General features: G+C 42.6%; 2 protein-coding genes across 3 annotated transcripts; both read left to right on the top strand.

Annotated features, from left to right (window-relative positions):
• Positions 1-6,767: 6,767 nt before the first annotated feature.
• lpar4 (lysophosphatidic acid receptor 4) lies at positions 6,768-12,413 on the top strand. The gene is made up of 3 exons (XM_020595370.1): positions 6,768-7,058; positions 9,637-10,409; positions 10,526-12,413. Exons 2-3 carry the CDS (start codon positions 9,834-9,836, stop codon positions 11,021-11,023), a joined length of 1,074 nt encoding a protein of 357 aa, XP_020451026.1. The 5' UTR covers positions 6,768-7,058; positions 9,637-9,833; the 3' UTR covers positions 11,024-12,413.
• A 1,416-nt stretch (positions 12,414-13,829) lies between these two features.
• On the top strand, positions 13,830-18,619 carry p2ry10 (P2Y receptor family member 10). 2 transcript variants are annotated; one of them, XM_020595508.1, is made up of 4 exons: positions 13,830-14,523; positions 16,562-16,828; positions 16,917-17,097; positions 17,325-18,619. In XM_020595508.1, the coding sequence occupies exons 2-4, from the start codon at positions 16,647-16,649 to the stop codon at positions 18,222-18,224; spliced, it is 1,263 nt and encodes a 420-aa protein (XP_020451164.1). In that variant the 5' UTR covers positions 13,830-14,523; positions 16,562-16,646; the 3' UTR covers positions 18,225-18,619. The 2 variants fall into 2 exon arrangements, with proteins under 2 accessions (XP_020451164.1, XP_020451165.1); XM_020595509.1 differs by lacking the exon at positions 13,830-14,523 and adding an exon at positions 14,712-15,139.
• Positions 18,620-18,732: the final 113 nt, after the last annotated feature.

Raw genomic sequence — 18,732 nt, 5'->3', positions numbered from 1 at the left:
CCGCTGTGTTTTCATTCCTTGTGTGGACTTTACATTGACTTACATTCATTTCCTGTAGACTTATCCTTAACCATAACCACTACTTGCCTAACCCTAACCCTGACCCTAACACTTAACCTAACCTTAAATCATGTTGCCACCCTAAAACTCAGTGATTTCTGATGGCCTAGTTCCCCACAATGTGAGTGTGTTAACAGGTTTCGGTCCTCATAATGTAAGTAAGCTACCCTTAAAGTGTAAAATACAAAAACACACACACACACACACACACACACACACACACACACACACACAGTCTTTATCTCAGAGATAGTGGAAACTCACTTTCTGCATATTTGAGTCAAATGTGGGTCATGTTGATAAGGCAAAATGACACAAACGGGGTTTTCAGGCTTGAAACCAGTACGCAGCCACACTGTGGCTTTAGGTCAGATGTCAGCCACTACAATTTTCCTTGCAGTGCAAAAATGTGACTCTGAGCATATGACAGATAAAAGATGAACATCCTCAGAGTAAACAGTCTGCATCTGTGACATTTGGATGGATGTAACGTGGCTGCGCCACACACTCCCTGCTGACAGTGCTTTGGCATCTATGCAAAGACAAGATTAAGGATCAGAAAAACTGTTAATTCAGAGTTATTAAGTTTAATTTTAAGGTATAGGTGAATAACCGCTTCATTTGACTTGTAATTCAGTATTGTGTTGTTGTAGTGTGAGATGTGTCCAGCAGAGGGAAACACTGAGCCACATTGTCTGCTTTCTATAGATTCTCTTGGCTGAAAGTAGCTCCTGACTAAGTGCATAAGGCTGAAGAGAACAGAGGAACTCGACCTCCACATCAGCCTAATTAGTATGGCTGCTGTGTGTGTCTGTGCTTAGCTGCAACCTCAAGTGTTTCGGGAACTAATCAATTAAAACTGAAAACCCTAGAACAACAGTGTGGAGAGGGTGTGAGGAACATTAGTGGCCGCTTCCTTCCCATGATGCTCTCTGTTTGGCAAAGTTAGTGCTGCACATTGTACTGTGGCACTGGCATTGTCACTCACAAGTAAACAATGTGCAAGGTCAGACTTTTAAAAATAACGGTAGTTCCTGTTTGTCTCCAAGCCAAGGTTCACCTTTACACTGAGAGGACCATGCGTTGTGATGATAAGTTACAAAAGTCAACAGATGTATGAGGGGACTGTCTGAGCCAAGAAAGAAAAATCACAAACTTGAAATAAAGCATATGTTTAATGCAAACGTGGCCCAGAATTTATGCAATTATGTTGCTTACCATGGATTAAACACCACAAATTAATCATTTGGTTAATCATTAACATACATGTATTGTACTGTCCTACAGTATGTCCTCTTGCTTTGACACGGGGGTAAATAACGCTCCATTTTGGACTGTAAAATGTTGTCACCGTTAGTGTGCATTGGTTAGGTTCACCTTTTACCTGAAACCACATTAAAATTCTTGTTTCCACATGATGGGTGAAAGATAATTACTTCTTGTAAGGAACAGCACATGTGTTACTGATCATGTTAATGGTGGTTCTGTTGTATTCACTTGCCATGACAGTGTGACAGAGACAGCATGAACAACCAGGATGCTGAAACCAAAGCAGCTAAATGGAATCCAGCCACCATCCATTTTTATCATTTACATCTCTTTTGCTACTGTCACATGTCAAAATGTCTTCTGTGAAAAAACTGATAAAGACAATGAATGACTACAAGGAAACTACAGATATTGTGTCAGTTCTCAGTCTTAGGCCACTCCAACACACCATAAAACAAATTGTTAATGTTTGCAGATTTTGACTAATTATCAAGAACACACACAGCCAGAAATTGCTTTTAAATGTTATGGTTTTACATTCTGTTGTTGGTGTTGTGCAATATGCAACAAGACTAAGAGTATACAGCCAGACTAGCAGCTTTGTGAGGTTGTACCGAGGCAGACTAGTGCCTTGAGCTAAATGCTAATGTCAGCGTGCTAACATTTTCACAGTGAATGTTAACTAGCTGATTTTATTTAAGTATAGCCTATTGCTTATGTGATGACCCCTGCTCAGTGCCCTGTGTAGTGTGTCTGTCTCTAGTGTGTATGGCTGTGTGTTTTCTTGGTGTATCTGTTGGTGTGTCAGATTGCAAATACCTGGGTCTTCTGTTTTAGGGCTTAAAAGCTCCAGCGTCTGGCATCTCGGTGGGCTCTGCCTTTCAGCTCTGCCGTTGCTCTATTTGTTTTGTTATGTTTTATTTTAGTTACGTTTTGTTTGCACCTTTCAACATCACAATACAATATTACACAACCACACTTACACTACTGGTACAACAGACTAACACACCTCATGTCTTGTTTTATTATCTTTTGATTAATAAATTGTTTATTTTTGCTGGTAATTTGTGTGTCTGCCTCTCGTTTTTTATCATGGCCTAAAAGCTGGGTCATGGCACTGTTTATTTTATTGTTTTATTTTAACATGTGAACATGCACAATTAGCTATTTATCACAAAACACAAAGAACAGCTGAGGCTGATGGGAATATTCAAATATATGGGCATGTAGCAAAATACAGGACAAACTGAAATTTTGACCTGTAGGTCAGAGGATCAACTGGGAGCTATGAATACGTGTACTAAATACCTTGGCAATCCATCAAATTGTAGAGATATTTCAGACCACCAAAGTGGTGGACCACATTTCCACTCCTTGGGGCATGATGGCTAGAAATGGCACTGACTTCATTTATTGCAGACACTTTGGAAACAGGAGAGCCTCATGACAGTGAAGTCATGGTAATGGTCGCTTTCACATTACTTGGCCATTCACTCATTCGCACTCACAAACACTCATACATCCACACACCGGTGCTATCATCAGGAGAAACTGGGAGCTCAGTGTCTTGCTCAAGGACACTTCAATATGTTGACTGGACAAGCCGGGAATCAAACCACTAATCCTTCGGTTAGGAAATGACCCGCTCTACCTCCTGAGCCACAGCCGCTACCTCTATATGATGTTTTATCAGTAAAAATGTATAAATAATAACTAATAAATGTCTCTCCAACATAATTTAATCTCTTGCAGTGCGAAGAAAGCTTTAGACCCTTGTGTTGGAAAATAACACTTCATTTCATCGGGCCACTGTTTCCTAATAATTCCCAAGAACTTTCCAGAAAGCTACCTGGAAATAATTATTTAATCTGGTAGTAATTACAGGGAAACCTGAGAGTTCTGAGGGGGTTTATTGTAAATATAAAATAAAAATAAAACACAGAGACTTCCTTCATGATGTCTCAGGAAAATTTGCGGGGGCTTTGACTTCAGACCCCAGTGAATTTGAACTCCTTGCTACGGCCCTGGCAACATACATTCGCTGTCTGTTGTATCACTCCAGTAAAGCAGATTGAGCTAAATTCTGTTTCTCTTTGAATCATGTCAGTTTCTCACATGAAGACAATGTTTGGAACTGATCGGATGTTTGACAGCTGTGTGAATGTGCTCTGAGGCAAGGTACATTAGTTCACTGTGTCAGGGAGAGGAACAGTCAGCCTAGTCAGCATGTCTGCCTCGCTTCTTGGTCTGCTGAACAAATGTTCAGCCATGACTGCTCATGCTGCACCTGTCAGTGCTGGTAGGTAAACAACTGCTGCTCCATCTCAGCAGCATGTCAGAGGTCTCCCTCAGACCTGGCTCACTGGGGCTAAGTTCCAGACATGCACACTTACACACTTAGGACACCGCATTGAAGTCATGTTAAAATCAGTCCATAAAGCCTGTAAAGCCTGAAACTCCTGTGTTGTACTGCCTTGCTGCTTTTGTCTGGCTCTGTTGTCAGGGCAGAGGCATGTATGGCACGGCGGGGCAGCCCCGAACCCTCCTGGAGCCAGTGAATGAGAGGATGGACAGAGGCAAAGAGAGGAAAGCAAAGGAAATACACTTATCATCGCATTAAAGGACAGCGGGACAGAGGGGTCGAAGAAGAGAAGAGATGAAGGGAGGGAGAGAGGAGTGAGGAGTCGGGGGTGCAGCAATGGGGTCTTTGTTCTGGGTGGTATGACTCAGAAAGCCTTGGCCAAAGCAGCACAGCTTAGTTACTGTTACCAAACACACAGAATAAGGAGGGAGGACCGTGTGGACCGGGGGATGTATCTGCATCAAACCTTGTTTGTCTGATCATGAAATTTTAACAGCCTTTGAAAACTTGTTTTGGGCTGTATTAGTTTTGTTTCCACCAGTACATCACAGGCAGCCATCATTACAGTTAGACTTGGCTCTGAGGAGGTTCAACCTGCTCAGTTGTAGTCAGATAATATGAAATCTAGATTTGTTTACAACAAAAATACAAGGATACTTACAATGTTGTCCTTGTGCAAAGCCCAGATGGGATTGTTTAATTTAGGATAGGGTTAGGCCCCAGGCAGTAAACTCAACTGAGTGGCAGTTTTTACTGGCATGTGAAATTTCTTGTATTATATTTTGTTATAATGTTGTATCACAAGTACATTGTCAGTTTGATCAATCTAGTTTGAACTACTTTTTTTTAAGTAACTTTAGTTAACCAAGCTAGATTTCTCCCTCTTTGCTGTAGTTCAGCTTCTTCCAGTGTGAAGTAATTGCAAAGGTATGCTTTCAAAGTAGCCCCAGCACTGCCTACCACACTGTTTGGAATTTGTTGTCAGCAAGAGACATCCAAAGAGCAGAAACTCACAAGAAATATGCACTGATGTTTACAGGATATCTGTGATTCACAAGAAATGTGAGAACTTGTGAATGATTTTTATTAGAAAAACCAGGTCCAAATGTATAACTCAAAGAACTGGCACAACATTAAATCATATCTAGTATCACAATTTTAGTTTTGTGGGGAAACAACTAATACAAAAATACAAAACTTGAGCCTTTTCTTGGGATACGAGAGATGAAAATAGTTTATCTTAGTGTATAACATGCACCCTCATGACATCGACATCGCCAATGCAGCCATTATTATCTTTCTATGACGTTAATGGGAATAGAATAATTCCTTGCCAATTTAGAACAACTACTTGCCAACTAGTGAAGCAGTTCTATGTATAAGCAGACTAAATGAGTGGAAATCAGGTCATTAAAAGTCATAAAAGAAAGATGTTTTCATCACAGTGTGACTCATACTTACTTAAGACTCATTTAAACACATGCACTTCAACACCAACAATCAAGAGGTTAAAGACATCAGCTGGTGTGTCATGAATTGTGTGCATGATAAATGTGTGTGTGTGTGTGTTTGTATGGCCTGGTTTTACCCATGCTGTGGGGACATCAATCTATTTACAAAGTCATGCTGTGGGGACTCAACGTCGTCCTTATGGGGAGAAAAAACAAGTCTCATTTTCATTACATTTTGATAATTTAGTTTGTGGTTAGGGTTAGGCATGTAGTGGTTATTGTTAAAGTTAGGGTAAGTCTGTAGGAAAGGAATAATTAGTGTAATGTCCCCTGAAGTGTGTGTGTCTGAGTTCAGCTTATGCAGTAAGCAGGATGTCCTGTCCTCCCTGCTGCTATTGTGGTGTGGTCAGCCTACAAGACGCTACCTCAAAGACCACTTCCCCTCTGTCAAGTGCCTCTTGCACAAACACACACACACACAACAAACCCCATGCCAGCCTGAACACAATGGAAAACTATCAAACACTGCCCTGTCACTTGGCTATAAATAACTCTTTTGGCTGCCTCACATATTAAAATTGTATTGTAACAATAGTGTGGCAGGACTTTGATCAGCCAAAATAGCACTGTGCTGCTATTCTGGGGTATCACACATCACATTTAAAAGTGTGTTTGAGTGGATTTCATGACAGTTTCAAAGCCTAAAATATCACAAGCTTTAGTGGTTTTTTAGTTTGTGACATTCTGTCAGAATGTTTTGTGATTGTGTGGCTGTGTGTTGAATACTTGAGCAACAAACAACAAGGTCAGGTTTTTATGGTAGGGTCACTTTATTCTTATACTTTTGGTGTTTCTTTTAATTGTAGCACATCTTGTTACAGTGGTGGAAGAAATACACAGGAATGTAAGTCTATCACAATGGGCACTGCACCCCAAGTACAAGTCCAGCATTTAAAACCTCACTTCAGTAAAAAGCAGCAATTATACTGGAAGTATCAAATGTTAAAGTGCTCATTAATGCAAACTCAGGCTTTCAGAATGTTTAGATTACATTATTATTAATATTATTGATAAATGTAGGCCAAGTAGAAGGAGCATGTGAATGTGTTTCTTTTTATGACACTTGTTTTTCTTTTCGGCAGTTTATATACAACTACTGACTGGGGAATTCTTGTACTTTTCCCACGGCGACTGATGGAATGTTACCAGTTGTGCTGTGAAGACGAAATAAACTTGAACCGTGAGAACTATACAGTGTAATCCCTGTGTATTATGGCGAATGAAGCAGAAAACCCAACAGCCTATAGGCTATAAAATGTGAATCTGCAAAGTAAAACTGTCAAACAAACACAGCAGAGGAAGGCAAAACAAAAAAGTAAGACTTTCACCTCCACTTCCCACCAGGCAGCACCAGTGGTTCTGCTCCTGTTACGATGATGCAGTGAGGCTGACAGAAGCAGCTGTGTGTCCGACAGTCTCGTTCGCTCTCCGGCTGATCCCACCGGTCTGTGGCCCCTCTCTCTCCCGGGCCCTTCCTCCGTCTCAGTCCTCCATTCACACCCCTCCGCGCTCCCCCGCCCCCGCTGCCCAGCCGAAGCGCTATTGTTTCGTTTCCTGTGACTGTGTAAGCAGCCATCCAGCACGCGCGCACGTGCACGCGCGGGCCCCCAGGGTGAGCGGGCGCGGTGGATGCGACCGCGCTCCCATTTCTAGCGGACGGACGGAGAGAGCCGTCAGGATGAGCTGAGGAAGTCACAAGATCAGGACTTGTTGTCGGTCACCAGCTCCAGAAACGGGCCCAACTACTTCTCCTCGCCGATTCGGTTGTTTTTGACTCGGGACATTTGAAAACTGTGCAGCAGCAACAAAGTTGTGAGGTGTTTTGACAGCTGCTGGACGGACACAGCGACCAGGAGGTGAGTGGCCCATTCAGCTGCCACTGAGTTCCCCAAGCTTTGTCTGCGGACACTAACCCAAAATGTGTGTAGCTGACAACAGGCTAATACAATTTACTACACAAACAGGTGTTGCTATAGTTAGTGTAAACAGCTCATCTTGTGTTTTTAAGGAATGGACGTTGTATTGTTGGTCTCTCCAGCTGGTTGTTCAGCTGTTTACGCACTGAATCTACAACGGATTAATTACAACAGCAATAAACACCTTTCAATACAGTGTAATGCAACTGTTACACAACTTCACTACAAATTACAACATGCCCTCAATTAATTTTGAATTAAAAAGTAATCAGTGCCCATTTCTCTCAACAAAAACTCTGGACTGTTTGATTAGCAAAATGATTGCAGATTAAGACTCTGTCATCTGACCTTCCAGGTAATGGACCAACTGTTTCGAGCCTAATAAACCTCATGAAACTATTATAAACCTCATGAAGTTTTGGAGGACTTCATACTGTTTTTGTTTGTTCATGACATTGATAGTGCTATATTCCCAGAAGAAATCTGTAAGGCAACCTCACTGATTTAAACTTTGTATACTAACTCCTACTACTCGCTGAAAGCATTGATCATGTCCTCTTGAATATGGCGCTGTACGCCTGGATGTCTGCCACCTTCCCTGTCTTTTCACCCCTAGCACGTGAGAGAAAGGAACAGCTGGATGTGAGCTGTGTCTGAACTCGAACCTAGCTATGTTCAGATCAGCGGGTCCCAGAGGCCTGTGTCTGTCACTGCCATGGCCAGCAGCTGGGGGGGGGGGACGGACCCTGGAACTGTGCAGCTGTCCATGACCTGCGCACACACTCTCAGGAGTGAAATAGTTTCTTTCAAAGACAAGCTGTATTGCAGCCAAAGTGAATGTTTATAGCAGCAACAACATCCGCTGAATGTGACGCCGGCACTGTCAGGGATCCTGGTCCTGAGCCACGATACACAGAACCCTACGTGTGTGAGTGTGCTTGTACTTGCTACATACTGAGGACCAGAAAAGTATTTTATTTTGCTACAGAGTGAGGGCAGTTTTGGAAAGTGAGGGCATTTTGGCCAGCCTTAACTTTCTGAAACAGCTTTTTGAGGGTTAAGGTTAGATTTAGGTTTAGGTTAGGGTTAAGCATTTAGTTCTGATAGTTAAGGTTAGGATAAGGGGCTAGGAAATGTGAGTGTCCTCACAGAGATAGAGGTACAAGTATGACTCTGTGTGTGTGAGGACTGGCACATGTAGTTGTTCGTCTGCTCATGTGTGTGTGGAGGCTTGTGCATATCTGACTGTGAGTTACGACCACATGGCTACAGTGAGGGCATTGTGAGGACCAGTGGAAGCTTTCAGGGAGGCGTGTGAAAACCCAGTAAAGATGTCACAGAGCAGCTGGCATAGCACAGGCCTGATGGACTGCCTACACTCACAGCGTTGCCTTTGTGTGTGTGTGTGTGTGTTTGTGTGTGTTGACAGTGTGAATTCTCTGATACTCGGGCTTGGGTCTCACTACTGGTTTAGCTCTGTTACATAACAACAGATAAGTCCAGTTGTTAAAGTGGGTGCTGTGGTGTCTTGAACTGAATTCCCAGTAGGTTGGAGAAAGACTTTAGTTAAGAAAGATAAAAGAAGGGTCAAAAGGTCAAGGTTTCCTGAGTTGTCAGTCCATAATGCAGGTTTTGCCTGAATGCAAATCTGCAGCTTTTTAATCTGTATTGTCTTACATGGAAATGTGTAATATATTTATCTTTATCGATGTTAGATCTTTGACTATTTTCACATAAACAGGTGGTTTTGTAAGGAGTCAACAAGTTAGAAAAGTAAACATAGCTATTTGAATCATGAAGAATCAATCTTTATACAAGATGAAATGTGTGTTTGTATAATGGGAGCACTGACTATCACTTCTGAATCACAAAAAATTCTATTGTAAAAGTGTCTTCTGAATTGGAAGTAGCCAGCGTGTTAGTAGCAGATATAAACAACACAGCCAACAATAGTTTCTGTTTCAACATCACAGCCAAATATTGCTCCAAATAAATAACTAGAAAACGCTTTGTTAATAATGTCGAGTCGTTTTAATTGTCCATGTCTGACAACAACGCTTTTGTGACTTTTGGACATCCATGTTCTGTGATGGTGGGAGCAGCTCTGCGCTGCTCTTCCACCAAAGTCAACATGCTGAGTTGTTGACTTCTTCCAGTGTGTAACATGAGGCCATTAGTCAAAGTGTGTTTTACCTCCCCTCCTGTTTCTGCCAGCTGTATACTGGCAGAAACAGGAGGGGACACTGCTGTACTGTGTTGTATTGTGCACTGAAGATTCAGTTGTTTAAAGGTCATATTCATATAACAGAATACATTTCTGCCATCCATGTTCCTAAAATTGAAATGATAAAATCTAAAATATTTGGACACAATCGAGTGGTTCCTCTTCAGTGGTGTTAATGGCTAAAGGCTCAAACCGGCATGCTTCATTTTATGAAGAACTGGAGTTGTTTGCTTGGTGGTCTGTAACTTTTATAGAGAGGAAGTGACTGTGTGCTTTTTCCTTGTCTCTCCACAGGAGGACTGACCAGCCCTGCAGCCTGTCATCCTGACTGTCTCTGCCTCCATCTGCGTGTCTGAGTGTCCATGATGACTTGGAGAGGGCTGGACTGGTGGATCCCCTACTGACAGCTGCTCTGCTCTGACTCGCTCCTTTCCTGGTGGCTTTGTGTACCCTTGTGCTGTGGGGCCCCCGTCACCATCTAAGCACTCACCATGGCTAGTCTGGTGCTCAACGAGACTGGAATGGAGGACTGCGGCATTGACGACTCCTTTAAGTATAACTTGTACTCGGTGGTCTACAGCGTGGTCTTTGTCTTAGGCCTGATCACCAACTGTGCGGCCCTCTTCGTATTCTGTTTCAGGATGAAGATGCGCAATGAGACCACAATGTTTATGACTAATTTAGCACTATCTGATTTAGTATTTGTTTTTACGCTGCCATTTAAGGTTTTTTACAATGTTAACCGCCACTGGCCATTTGGAGATGGACTGTGCAAGGTATCGGGAACAGCCTTCATCACCAACATCTACGGCAGCATGCTCTTCCTCACCTGCATCAGCGTAGACCGCTTCCTGGCAATTGTCTACCCTTTCCGCTCACGCTCCATCCGCACGCGCAGGAACGCGGCACTAGTGTGTGCCGCCGTGTGGCTGACCATTGTAGGAGGAGGGATATCAGTAACCTTTTTCTCTACCATTAACAGCACAAACAGAGCTACCACATGCTTTGAGGGTTTCTCCAAGAGCACCTGGAGGACCTACCTGTCCAAAATCACCATCTTCATCGAGGTAAGCAACAGGCTCTAAAAGTCACACAGTCTTACATGCACACCATTTAAACACTTTATTTATCTAACCAGAAACATAGCAGCAAAGTTTTGTTATGCTTTTGATTATCATCCTAGATTGTGGGCTTCCTCATCCCCCTGCTGGTCAACTTGGTGTGTTCCTCGCTGGTTTTGCGGACCTTGCGTCGCCCAGCGACCGTTGGTCAAGGCTGTGACAGCAAGAGACGTGTTTTACGGATGATTCTCGTCCATCTGGGCATCTTCATCACCTGCTTCGTCCCCTATAACTCGATCCTCTTCCTGTATGCCCTGGTGCGGACCCAGGCACTAGCTAACTGTACTGTGGAGCGCTTTGCCCGGACTCTTTACCCAATCACGCTGTGCCTGGCCACCCTGAACTGCTGCCTGGACCCTGTAGTCTACTACTTCACCTCTGAGAGCTTCCAGAAAAGCTTGACCTTTGGCGTAACACACACCAAAGGGACAGGCTCCCGACCTGAGAGCATCCCTCGCAGTGACACTGACACCCAGGACATTACAAACACTGTCCCCAAAGACACACACACTGTGGCCAGCAATGGAAATGAGACAAAAATGTCAGAAAGCCACTTCTGACTCAGTGGGAGGATGGAAGGTCAAGAAGGACAGGGTGGATTTGAAAGACAAAAGAGAGCAATCAGCTGTTTGTCCTGGAAGTCCTGGAGCTGGCTAACACATAACTCAGCAGATTAGTTAAGTCCTGAGGTATGGCCTGGACTTTACGGATTAATCCACCACTGGAGACCACAGGAATGTATTTGTGTTTGTTTATTACTGTATGAGCAAACAATAGAGGGACCAGAGACATAGCTACATGAGGACAATTTGTGACAGTCCTGTAAAAGGGACTCCAACACATCGTCACTCAGGCGTAACACACACCAACACTCACAAATGCACTGGATTTCATCCACATAGTTTAAATATGCTGTCAAGTACTTTTATAACACACCGAGCCCTTTAGTTTTATCAGCATAAAGTTCACATTTTCACAGTGCATTATATCACTTTAGATATTAATGTTATGACACTCTTTATTGTGTTGAGACCCAGTGTTGTTATAACACAGCAGCGCACAGACCTGCCAAGTTAAATGTGTCTCATGTTGAAGTTTGAGACCATTAAATGTCTGTTTTGAATTGTATTCATGGATGCATTTATTATTTCTGTCCCTGGCTTCATGCCCATTGGTTTGGTCAAACTGACTTTTGTCAGCGTGACTGTAGATCTGAACTCTTGCACTCCGGCTTTTGGTTCTTGCCAAGCAGTCAGAGTGAGCTTGTTCTTGGAGCAGAGGGAGGCTGTGATCCAGTCGAGGACCTTGGCCTGTGTGCTGTGTCACAGGCCAAATGTTCATTATAACTGGACCAATTGTCCATTGTTTGCTTTTGAAAGAGGTCTCTGTTTTAATCTGGCCTTAGACAGCAGATCTGCTCAAAGTCTCAAATATGTGCACACTCCAAAGTACGGTTAAACTAAACACCCCAAATCATAGTCTTACACTTCACAAAGGGCAAAACAATAAAAAGTTAGCAGATGCAGGAGTTTGAGTGTCGCTGGCTTTGCCCGTATGGATTTGTGGCCCATTTGGTAAATATTTGTATCCAAAATGTCCTGAGCCTTCACCACTGCATGGACTTCTAGCACCCAGTGAAACTTAAGGACCAGGCACACCAGCAACATTAATCTTGTGATTTCAGGGCGAATCATCAAACTTCAAGAACTGCCTATTTAACAAGGATACATGAACAAGCTACGCTCCACTACTACACGTTCTACATGTGATAGTGTTTCCACCGTGACTTCAGAAAGTTTTCTGAACCCTTCCCTATATTGTCCGTCCGTCCGTCTGTACGTCCATATGATTCTTGTGAGGTCACTGTCACTGCATATTCATCCCATTTATGAGCTGGTTATTTCAGGAACAGCTTAAGAGAATTTCTTCAAATTTACCACAAATGTCCAATCGGACTCAAGGATGAACTGATTAGAGTTTGGTGGTCAAAGGTCAAGGTCAGTGACCTCACCTCTGTCCCATGTATCGACTGGTTGGTGGAGGCATACAACTGCAAAGCGGTAATTCTATTTGTGCTGTAGATTTCATTTTAAATGGTATAAAATTACCAGAAGGGCCTCGGTGAGGGAGGAGACCAAGGACCCAACAGTCATTCTAACAGAGCTTCACACGTCCTCTGTAGAGATGGGAGTGTGACAGGATGGAAGCTGCTTTGAGTAAAATGCAAATGACAACTTTTTGGAGTTTGTCAAATAGCATTTAAAAGAAAATGATTCTCTGGTCTGATGAGACAAAAATCTGTCCCTTTGGGCAAAACTCCAAGCACTGTGTTTGCTGAACACCTGCCTCTGCTCATCACCTGCTAATGTTGCATTCCATTATATATGATGATAGTACGTTTTTTTAAGGCGTTTATCCATTCTTTCATAGAGACATGTGGAATTAGAGATCCATGGCCTTAGCTGGGAGAGTAATAGTTCTCTGTACCTGCTGTAGTGGTATGAACAGAGAGTGAAGGAGGGACAATTTTTAGTAATCCAAGTAGGCCTCTCTGGTAGAGTGAGTGATGTGAGCATGTGGCTGACAGAGTGGAGGAAGTTACAAAAATAAATATTCCACTTCACCCTTTTAGTGGTTCATGTCCTGAATGTGGCTGAAATTTGGCAACACTCAATGGTTCATTCTTCAAATATCTCCCTTTACATGAGCAAGCTGTCCTGATTGTAGAAGACAAAACTGCACATTGTATTTCAGTACACTGAGTATTGTCCTGTTCTGACCTCTAGTGGCAAAAGGTTGGAACAAAGCCCCATTATAATGAAGCAGCCTAAATATCATGGCCTTTTACTGTCACATGCTTCTTTCTGTTCAACCTGTTTGCCGATTATCAGCCTGTCCATAAATTATGAGGTAAGACACACACATTGTAGCTGCAGGGGAAGCATGCAAGCCTATTAAAAGTCACACAGGTGCCAGGAACTGCCTGGAACCTGCCAGACACATTTTCTATGGGTGTGACTTCATGTACATTAGGTGTTATGAAAATAACACAATGGTTGAAACCACAGCTGTTTTTCTGCAGAGTATTTTTTGCATTTTAGTAGCATGTGAGAGGTTTTTTTCTAAAGGATGCACAATGGAAATCATGTCCATATTGCTAAAGGGCAAATAGGTATGCCGTGATATCAGTGGCCACAGAAAACATAAAATCCTACTGTTTTAAAGCCTCAAATGACTAAAGCACAAATAAACAGTATAACAAACACACAGGTCTACCTTACACAATTAATGCCTTGATAAACAGTTATGAAAAAGGAAGTGTCACATCTGATTGGGGAAGCAGATGGACACTTGCTTTTTTGTCACAGCCCCAACTGTTGCAGGATGCAAACTGAGACTACTTTTATAGAGTATAGTAGTGTAAATGTAGCATACCTACAAACTGTATGACTGTTGTGTCCACTGAACAGACACCTGCTTCAGAATTCTGTAGAATTTCAGAGGTAAGAGAAGGGAGTTTCTGTCTGACCATCTGTCAGTCTTATGACAGGTAAATTATTTTCTCTGTAAGTGTTGTTCTGTTTTCTTAACCATGCTTTTCCCTTTCCACGTGCCCAGTACTGTATGCTGTAAGATGTGACTGAGTTGCTAGGGCCTCAGCAAGAAACAAACAGTATAAAACCACTCAGATGTGAAAGGGCATAGCTTCCCCTTCCTCTTACCACCATACCCAAGAAACCAAGAGCCTGTGAAGCCTGAGAACAGCCCACACGAGACACAGCCATCTTATGCAACCACACATTCAAACAGAAACGTTATCGCTGACGCGTTATTGCTGACTTCTTCACATGCACACACTGACAGTTTTTTTTTCAGCCGCAGAAGTGCGTCAGGAAGTTTTGTTGTTGTTCTTGTTTGCCACTGTACAGCTCAAGAGGAGACAGTCAGTCTACTGTTCACAGAGAGGTGTGAAGCATGCAGTCACCGGTGGTCACCTCTGGGTCCAACCGTTCCGCTCCGTCTATGCTGACCATTTAAAGAGAAGACAAAGAAGCACAAGGTAATAACTTTGATAAGAGAGAATTTCTGAGAGACAGCCATGCTTCTGTGTTTTGGATAGGCATCTGTGGTCAAAGTGATGCTTCACATTTTGCTGATGATGCATGACTTGTCATTAAAGCTGCTCTGTCATAGGATTTACATCTTACATTAAATGCTATATGTCTGTCAGTAGTGGAGTTTCATGTTACATGCTTTATTAATATCTAGGCAAGTCATGGCACTGGTAATATCTGATGTCAATTATTTGATGTCAGCTATAAGATAGAGGTTTAAGAAATTATTCAAATGCATTTCAGACTACTGAGAAAATGCAAGTTGCTACATTATCTTTACATTTCCAGTGGACCTGCTTAGTACTTCCTCAAATGTTATATACTGGACACATTGTTGCAAAACTCTTAACTACACGGATAGTATGAGATAAGCCATTGGCTGATTGTAGCAGACTGATAGCCTCAGCAGCCAACAGGAGAAAAACTAGTCAAAATTACCTAAAGCAGCAAAAAAAAAAAAAAAAAAGTCACAGTTTGTCTCTTCCTCTCTGGCAAGGCAGAGGAAGGGTGTGGTGCTGTCATGATGGCAGAAGGAAGGGTGATACTCCAGTGATAAGCAAAGTAAATGCGTCTTTTTTTTTTGCTAATTTCCTTCTACAGTCTTTGATTTATTATATTTGCAAAACCATGTTTCCTGAAAAAACTAATTTCTAGTCAGATACATACAAGGGGCAAGGAATTTAATATTTTATATTTTCCTGGAATCCATTTCACATAACATTCAGGTAGAAAGTCTCTAATAAGATACATCTTATAAATGTACATAAATATATAAAATATATAATCTAACGCTTGAGTTTATTTCCTGTGGAATACTAGATTCTTATCCTAGGCACGAACCAGAAACGAAACATCTCTGTTTGATAGAACTGCTCATAACTTGTGTCCACATTAGCAGTGGAAGTAGTATTCAAGTACTTAATGCTAAAGTATGCAACGTGTTTCAAATATTTTTGTTGTAGAACTATGCTCCACATCTTGTCTTAATGTGGAGAGGAGCTGTCAAAGCCTCTTGTGACCCAGACTCATACTGGCAGCAGTGCAGACTTATTAGCTTCTAAAAGATTTTGAGAGGGATCGATCTCTGTAACCAATCAGAGATTTTCAGTTAATTTGCTTGCAGTTTTGTTGCATTCTCATTTATTGCAAAGTCATACTGACAGTTATCTGCAGAGGTGGGCAGAGTGTGGCGGAGCATAACATATCATAGTAGAGCATAGTGGAGCAGGGAGGGGGAGCGCTGGGCAGAGCACAGTGGGGTGATTTGGAATATCATGTTAATGATACCTTAAGTTACATACTGTAGCTTTAATTAAAATGATCTATATAGAACTGTAGGAAAAAAAATCTCTGTTACAAGTAAAAGTCATTAATTGGAAACAGCCAAACTAAATAGTAAATTTGTTAAAATGTAGTTAAAGTATTATTAATATTTGCATCACATCTTGCTTGTAAATGAAACTACATTTGTACTTATGCACAGTGCTTGAGAACATATACACCGCTAGATTCCACCACTGGTCTGACTCTACACCAGGGTCGTACTGAAAATCGGAAAGGCTGGGAGTCACTGTCCCTAAACTCGTTTAGTCTATTTAGCCTGCCCTTCAGTTCACAATGGAAACTACTTTAATATTTAATATTTACAAGGCTTGATCAAGTGATGTTGGCATCCTCACTTACTGAAGAGGTTTCACAGCTACCCACAGAGTTTGCACTTACAAATAGTAATATGTTAAACAGGTTTTGGCCTAGAGCATCTTTCACCCTTTAACCCTTTAAAAATCACAGCACGTACTGAGGGAGTGTAAACACCAGTCAGCGTGATTTGTCACAACCTGACATCCCCAAAATAAAAAGGTTAATACAATTTATAAATTCATTAGTACAACCTTATAAACATTATTATAAAGTGGGACCAGTAAGGGATGATGTACTACATTGTTTTTCCATAACATGTCAGTTTTCATTTGCCTATTGTAGGCGTCATGGGAGTGAAGAGGTGAATGATTGACCACAGGAAAGAAGCCATTTGAATTATGCCAGCAGTGTCTGTGTAGGCAAGGAAATGGCTCAGAATATGTCTGGCTTGCGGGAGGAGACCCCGAACTCCTCATCACAATGTGACGACAACATGACCAGCTGGAACCAAAGCATGCAGACAATGTACACCTACTTCTACCTGCTGCTCTTCATCCCCGGGCTGCTGCTCAACACCACTGCTCTCTGGGTCCTCTGCAGATATATTAGGTACACACATATAAACCCGCACTCACACACATACCAGACCTCAAACACATTAAGGACATGGCTAAATCTTATGTGTGTTGCTCCATAGGAAGAAGACCAAGGCTGTGATCTTCATGATAAACCTGGCATTTGCGGACCTGGCCCATATCCTCTCTCTGCCCCTCAGGATCTATTATTACTTCACACACACCTGGCCCTTTGGACATGGCATGTGCTTGTTCTGCTTCTATCTCAAATACCTCAACATGTACGCCGCCATAATGTTCCTGGTGAGTGCACAGTTCAGTGGCAATAATCCTGGAATATCCTTTGTAGAAGGAGCAAGGAAATTCAAATGACATCTAGGCAGCTTTTGTTAACAGGCATCAAATATCAACATGTGGCATTTTAGTGAAAGGCAATTTGGGAAAACAGCCATCTGTGTTTAAGCCAGTGACTCTGAGGCTGGCAGATCATTTTGCTGTTGTACTATTTTGCCTGTTTCCTGTTTTTCCAGGTGTGCATCAGCGTGCAGAGGTGTGTCTTCCTGCTTGACCCATTTTTTGCTCGGCGATGGAGGCGGCGCTATGACCTGTTGATAAGCAGTATAGTGTGGTTGGTGGTTGGCCTGGGCTGCTCGCCGTTCATTCTCATGCGGAGCAGTAGCACCAATGCTAGTACCAGCGTAAACACACAGACATTTAATAACTTGTCCTTTTCTGTGACTGAAACCTTTACCCAACATTCCTTAGATTACACCAGCAGCAGGTCAGTGTCCATCCCCAATTCTTCCAGAGGAGAGTGTTTTAAAGACCTGCCCATGCGTAGACTCTCCCAACCTCTGGCAATCTCCATGATGACCCTGGCTGAGCTGTTTGGTTTCATCATTCCTTTGGCCTGCATAAGCTACACCTGTGTACACATTGCTCACTCCCTCAACCAAAGAAAAATCCAGGATCAGCATAGCCCATACACACTCAACTCCTCAGCACGCAGCAGACTCCAGTCAGTCACCTCCAACTGCCAGATGGATAAATATGAAAAGCATACAAATGGTGACAAGCGGCGTGCCCTGCGGATGGTGCTGAGCTGTTCTGCCCTCTTCTTGTTCTGCTTTGCTCCCTACCACCTCAACTTCTTGTTATACCTGATGGTCTCACAGGAAATGGTGTCCCATTGTCCTACCAGGCAGGCTGTACTTAAGTTCCACCCAGTCTCTCTGTGCCTGGCGAGCCTGAGCTGCTGCCTCAACCCTCTGCTTTATTACTTTCTAACAGCTGAGTTCAGGATGCACCTCACCAGCCGCTCCTCCTCCTTCTCCTCCTCTCTCCTCTCCTCCCCAATCAGTTCCCCAACCCAGAGGAATGGTCCACAGAGACTGATGAGCATGGAAAGCAGCTATTCGGATAAAGAGTAGCATTATTTAGAGCAACGTTTGTTTTTCCCTCAGGGAATGACAGAGATAAACATGTCAAACAGATACGTCTTCATAATGCATTCAGTCGAATTTGATAAGTTGGACCAGATCACTTCACATGTCACGGCTGATCCACGGAGCTTTGACCTCAGTGGGAAGAGCACCCAGGGGACGCTGCTTTAGAACAAACAAGGTTTTTAATCAGCAGCTAAAATAACGTATGCCTGTGTGTCATATTGAATGTGCGCTTGTTACATGCAGTTGTTAAACTTGCTATATGAACATGTCTCCTGAGCTCAAGCCAAAGGAAACAAGCAAAAACTTCAAATAAGCTACTGTACATAGTAAATGTCAAGGTATACAAATGCATGTTAAAGTACTGTAAATAAAAAGAAAAATGCATTGTGTGTTGTATGTGGTGCTTTGATGTTTGTTTCCACCATATATCCGAGGCTGTTTCATAATGAGGTTCTATCTGGGTGACAGTAAATGAAAACAGGTGCTAGCT

Source organism: Monopterus albus, unplaced genomic scaffold (genome assembly GCF_001952655.1).
Source record: "Monopterus albus unplaced genomic scaffold, M_albus_1.0 scaffold27.1, whole genome shotgun sequence".
Lineage (NCBI taxonomy): Eukaryota > Metazoa > Chordata > Actinopteri > Synbranchiformes > Synbranchidae > Monopterus > Monopterus albus.
This window is presented reverse-complemented; position numbering and strand designations above follow the sequence as displayed.

Excerpts from the sequence above, each read along its gene's own strand:
- lpar4 (XM_020595370.1), top strand. The coding sequence starts at position 9,834 with ATGGCTAGTCTGGTGCTCAACGAGACTGGAATGGAGGACTGCGGCATT. Across the intron at positions 10,410-10,525 it reads AAATCACCATCTTCATCGAG|ATTGTGGGCTTCCTCATCCC; the intron begins GTAAGCAACAGG and ends TTATCATCCTAG.
- p2ry10 (XM_020595508.1), top strand. The coding sequence starts at position 16,647 with ATGGCTCAGAATATGTCTGGCTTGCGGGAGGAGACCCCGAACTCCTCA. Across the intron at positions 16,829-16,916 it reads GTCCTCTGCAGATATATTAG|GAAGAAGACCAAGGCTGTGA; the intron begins GTACACACATAT and ends GTTGCTCCATAG. Across the intron at positions 17,098-17,324 it reads ACGCCGCCATAATGTTCCTG|GTGTGCATCAGCGTGCAGAG; the intron begins GTGAGTGCACAG and ends CTGTTTTTCCAG.